The 6,000-nt window shown below is 45.1% G+C and overlaps 1 protein-coding gene across 1 annotated transcript in view; it reads right to left on the bottom strand.

The window, feature by feature from the left end:
* Nucleotides 1-2,541, bottom strand: part of syne1b (spectrin repeat containing, nuclear envelope 1b) — a gene marked incomplete at its 3' end in the record, with an annotated part of 107,963 nt that extends 105,422 nt beyond the window's left edge. Inside the window, exons 1-2 of the mRNA XM_080850248.1 lie at nucleotides 2,435-2,541; nucleotides 589-650 (exon numbers count right to left, since the gene is read on the bottom strand). Of these exons, the coding sequence (XP_080706374.1) occupies nucleotides 589-650; nucleotides 2,435-2,513 (141 nt within the window). The 5' untranslated portion in view covers nucleotides 2,514-2,541. The remainder of the gene's footprint in view (nucleotides 1-588; nucleotides 651-2,434) is intronic.
* Between the last annotated feature and the right edge of the window lie 3,459 nt (nucleotides 2,542-6,000).

Here is a 6,000-nt window from a genome sequence, read left to right as displayed (position 1 = left end):
AGTAATGGCATGATGTACATCTCAACTAGACTTCAATCTGATGACTGATCCAATGCCACATTCCCATTCTGCAGATCCATAGGTACAGCCACACAGCTATCCTTATTCAATTCAATTCAATTCAATTCAATTCAATTTAATTCAATTCTATTCTATTTATATAGCGCCATAACAATACAATTGTCTTAAGTCAGAGTCTGGACCCCCTTAGTGCAAGCACAATGGCAGCAGGGGCAAGGAAAAACTCCCTGGAAGGAAGGAAGGAACCTTAAGCAGAACCACGGCACATAAGGGGGGACCCATCTGCTTGATGGCATGAGTGAGAAATATAGAGACTTAAGTGAATCTTGTTAGGTTGCTGCTTTGGAAGACATTTCTATATCTACTATACTGTGTGTATTTTCCACAGCGTGTTCAGACCTTTTTAAGACTGGAAGCTCCATGTATAATATAAGAGAATGAATAGCACTACAAAAGAGAGAGGCTGTGCATACTTCAGTGCACCCCTTAGCATACTTGCTGCTGCCATCCAAAAAGTCCATTAAGAGGACATGAACAGGCAAAAAAAAAGTACACAGGGAGTCGTACCTTTGCCAGATGGGAGTTAATCCACTTTGTGAAGGTTCTCTTCTGGACCACTTCTTGCTCATCTGAAACAGAGACACACATATTATCAGAGAGGGGTTGCCACCCAGGTGAAATGCTCACACAGCTCATACTTGTTTAAATCTCCTGATAAATGCAATAATTGTATTGGTCCTCAGGCAAAAGTGTCTCCTAATGGGCCGGGCGCAGATGTAAAGGCACACAGGTATTGGTAGACGAGTGAGCTGGTGTGTGGTGGAAAAGGGATTGGTGTAAATGGAAGCAGACTGTTGCAAGTAGATAAGTGGGCAAGTTCCACAAAGAATTACAAATGAAGAAAACAATCATGAAACAACAAAAAAGTCAACCACAAAAAGATAAAGCAATACTGCAGTAACTAACTTAAAATATACTAAATAAATACTTTATACTATCTGTGCCCACAGAGCAGTTAACGCTGCAATGGAACAGCCCTGATGGGATTCAGAATTTCTCAGTCAGAGCAGAAGTCAGGCAAGGATCTGAGCTGATTTCAAAAAGGGGCTTCAACTTTCATCTGATATGTTGTTCTTCATGGAAATGCAAAGGTGTAAACATATTCCCAAGCATCATATAGAAGCAAGCTCACAATGGAGATATGTCATATAGAAAACAAACACAATATAGCGCACACACACACAACACACACCATGACTATTGGGGACTCTTATTTGGGGTAATAAGGACATCTGTCATAAATGCCACAATACCCTTGACAAAATCTCAAGACCTCTCCAGGAAGCGAGAGAGGCAGATCAAAAAAATGGTAAATTGTTGAAACTGAAACCCCAAGGTGCACAGTTTTTTCCAATAAAACCAGAGATGGCAGACTTTTGCAGATTTATTAAAGAAAAGCCAAACAAATAATTATCTGTAAGTGTTACAATTTTGGGTCAACACTTTATAGCTGGTTGATTTGCTTCTTGTCAAACATTGATGTTTTGTAAATATTAGATGCTAAAAGTTGCACACAAAGGCAATGGCTTTCGAAGATGACGATGATGTAAAGATGACCACAGCCACACACACACAGCCATGCTAGACAGAGACACCCTTCAGCAAAATGAAGGAACTCAGACAGAAATAGAGCTGAGGGATAAGAATAGCCTGGTTCACAAAAAAAAATATTAAAAGCTTTGCCTCACGGTACTGTCAGAAATAACATGGCGATTTACGGAGGAAGAGATAACTTCTGAGATTCTGAGCTTCAAAGCCTCAGTAAAGTAAACACATTTTAAAAAGCAACATGGTAGAGACAACTAACAAGACACACACACACACACACACACACACACACACACACACACACACACACACACACACACAAAAACACACACACACATACACACACACACACAAAAACACACACATACACACAGGCAGACACATATGCCGGCGCGGTCGCAGCACGCATGAGCCATCTTTAATCCAATGACATGCGCAAAAACACAGAGCCAAAAGAGCATGTCACCAACACACACGCGCACACACCCACATGCACACACCACAGACACATAGACACCAACCAATGAACATGCACACAGTAACCCACAGGCAACACATCCATGTTTACAAAAGCACAGCATCCTTTAAGACAGCCCTGAACATGTTAAGCGCACAAGATGTTCAGTGCATCTCTGCACTGATTCTCCCTCATCCACAACCACAGGACATTATCACTACCTGAACACACACACACACACACACACACACATTCACACATAAAAAGACCATTTGAAATATGTATTTTTCATCCCGTAGGAATACAAAGCAAAGTGAGCTGCAGGAGGCAGGTGTCTGTCCCACTTACCGCGCAGGTACTGGAAGAATCCTGTCACCAAGTTGAGAGAGGTGGTCTTTTTGAGAGGCACGTCCTTAAAGTGGGCCATTCTCTATTCCACAGCCCCGATCACCGGCTGTGCCCTTCATCAGGGCTTGTGTGTGTGTGTGTGTGTGTGTGTGTGTGTCAGTGTGTGCACGACGTGCTAACATCTGAGCATGACATCCACAGGGAGGACGAGATCTCTCGGATGAAAAAACAAAACAAAACCGAGCACACACACAAGCAAGCGCGCGCGCAAACACACACACACATAAGGCTGGCTATCTGTCCCTCTCCTTTCCTCCTTCAGGAAGCGGAGTGGAGGCAAGCCGGCCACAGCTTTCCCTGAAAACACAGAGAGCAGGCTGGGGGTTGGAGATGGAGCTTCCCTCCTCCCCCTCTCCACTCTACTCCTCCCCTCCTCCTCTCTCTTTTCTCCTCCCTCTGTTCCTTTCACACTCACACACACACACACACACACACACACGCACGCACGCACAGAATCCGGCGTGCAGCCTGTGGTAAAGAAACCTCCTTAATGGAGCTGGGCTTATCACCCCCCCTCCCCTTCTTTCTTTCTATGGAACGTGCCGTGGAGGAGTGTGTGTCTCTCTTTGTATGTGTGTGTGTGTGTGTGTGTGTGTCTGCTGCAGTAGCAGCAGCATCAGTCTGGAGAAACACACCACAGCTCCACTCAGCCAATCGGCAAATGGGAAACAACGATGATGTCACAGCCTGGCAAGCCTGATCCACACACACAAGAGGGCGCACACGAGTGTGCGAGTGTTTGCTGGTGTGTGCGTGTGTGTGTGTGTGCGCGTGAGTAAAGGGGGAGGGGGGGGGTCTGCTGTATGACAGATGAGACTCGTGTATGCTAATACAACGCCAGTCACTGCTGGAGGGGCTTAAGAGCTGTGCGGACACAGCGGGAGCAGGGCGATTTGCACACAGTTATTTGGTAGGATCTTTAGAGCATCACTGCATAAGATATGGCATCTTATTAAAACAATTACCCCGGGTGATCTTAGACTTATCTTCTTTACTGGAGGGAGATTTTTTTTCTCTGCAGATATTTCAATGTGTTTGTGTCTTACATACGGGCATACCGTATGTAAGACACAAACGCCCTCACTACCATTCCCTGATTGCCCTAGCGCAAGACCAGAAGGGGAGCAGGACATGTTGAATGTCTTACCGTCCAATACAATGCCTTGGCCTTTAAATCATTCATGTGACGCCCAGAGGAGGCGCTGGCCACCTGCTCCTTAGGCAAACCCCACCCCCGCCCCCACCCCCGCTCCCCTCCACTCCTCACTGCCCCTCCTTTCCCCCTGCCAACTCCGCCCTTCCAGCACAAGGCCGCAGAGCTCAGAGGAAAAGGTCTAGGACCAGGCTCGGACAGCCAAGACGATGACATGATCTTCTCCTCCTCCTCCTCCCCTCCTAAGGCGCCGCTGGGGTCTTCCACGGTCATGCCGCTTCCCCGTTGCCATGGTGACGGGCGTGGATTTCCTCACACTTGCGCTCTGAACTTTCTGGCATGCATTGTTTTTAGCATCGTGCATTATTGAATCAGGTCTAATTGAATTCCACGCGGCATGCTTCTTTTAATAATGTGGGAGAGGAGAGAAGAATCATAGCTCTTAGACTAATTCACTTATCCATTTAAAATCCATTTTTTCTCTCTATTTCCCTCTGTTTGAGAGTCAATGGTGTTTGTCCTTTGACCGTGGATATAGGCAAAAGGGGACTGCCTTGGCAAGACAGGCATAATGAAAGGTACATCATGCTTACACTGATATCTAGCAAGTTGGCACCATTGACAGTGTGGGTCGGATAACAGAAGTCACAGGAGACCTACATACATTACTGACAGCTGTCATTAAACACTTCAGGATAGATATCAGCTGCTCTAACACAGAGGCAGGATGCTGAGGTACAGTTGCAATGCTACATGCTACATGCTAATATTAAACCCTGACATGGCAGTATAAAATGTAACCATTTTCATTAGAAAAATGGCCCTTGACTGTGCAGACACCTACATTTATACTAGTGCACATTTCTTCTGTACTTAATTCTGTTAGAAATCAAATGTGTTCATGAAATGATTTCATTGCCATATATAGGCTGTAAACTATGTAGACCAGTGACATCTAGTGTTTAGTCTAAGTGTTGAACAAGAGGAGTTAAAATAATCTGAGGTAATCTCATTGTTTTCTGGTTAGAAGTTGAATGTGCATATGCCAATGCAGCATGTCTATAGGTGTTGCGGTCCTACAAGAACACCTATTCTGCTTGTGTTCAGACCAACAAAACAAAAATAGCAATGGCTATTATAGGGATATAGGAATATATATATATATATATACAGCTACATCTCTATTCACTGAATTATAAGTAGTAGTGTACAAGGGAAGCACTAAGGCTGGCAGGTGGACATTGATGACAGAACTCCGATTAATGACAGAGATACCATCAGTCTGTCAGCTCCTGCTCCTGCTACTGCACTCCTGCCAACTGCACCTGACAGACAGCCTCTAACAACCGACCACAGTCAGACCCCCACACGCCAGACCATCCACTCAGCAGTACTGTGCCAATTCAAATGTGTGCATTCAGGCACACTTACACCCCTTGGACACAAGCAGCCCATCACTCAGTCAGACACCTGTCCTCTGGCTTGGTCAAGCGCACAGCTCAGAGGGAAAAGGTGGGGCTTCAGCAGTGAATGGCAGTCTACGGGTGGCACTGAAGCCTGCTGACTAAAAAACTACTTCTGACGAGAAGGCTGAACTGGAAGTTTATTAATAATGATTAAACATTCATGAAGTGGGACATATTCTAAAAATAACATAGTGTAGCAAGGAAACCTTGGAAGTCTTTTGTTTTCATCAAATTTACATTTCACAGAACATATATCTTGCTGTAACAATCTTTGGGTTTCTAGGCTAAAAACACACTTTGAAGGTTGAACTGTAAAAAAAATTCTCAAGGACAACAAACACTAGAAGGATGTGTAGATTGGAGATCAACTGCTGAGTAATGTCACCAAAGTGACTGTAATAACAGGCTGCCCTGACTCATTTCTAAAGCCATGTATATTTGGTGGGGAATAATGTTGACCTACATTGTCATGCCAAAAAAATTAACTTTATCAGCATCTACACAGACAGGAAAGTAAAAGCCACTGATTTGTCATCAGATGCTAGTCATGTAAAAGCCACTGCACTGAAAACAGTGAAGGCTGGGATCACAGCCAGTAGAAGCACATAGGGGAGGTTAGACCGTCTCTGGTGGTAGCAGGAGAGGGGTCTGACAGGGCCAACCACCCCTGCTCAAAGCAGGTAAACACGGGCAGGAAAGACTAAGAGGAAGCATGTGGTCCCCAAGGTGGACCCTTCCTCTCCATGACTGTGGTGAACAATGACAACAACACACCCTTTCATAAGGACACCCACAGTCTGCTGGACGGCAGGGGCGATGGATCAGGTGACTACAACACAACAGTGTGTATATACACTGTCTGCCCCTGGGAAGAAGGCTATTGCAGC

The sequence above is a fragment of the Sprattus sprattus genome (assembly GCF_963457725.1).
Source record: "Sprattus sprattus genome assembly, chromosome: 13".
Taxonomy (NCBI): domain Eukaryota; kingdom Metazoa; phylum Chordata; class Actinopteri; order Clupeiformes; family Clupeidae; genus Sprattus; species Sprattus sprattus.
The sequence above is the reverse complement of the archived record's forward strand: the minus strand, read 5'-3'. Positions and strand labels throughout refer to the sequence as shown.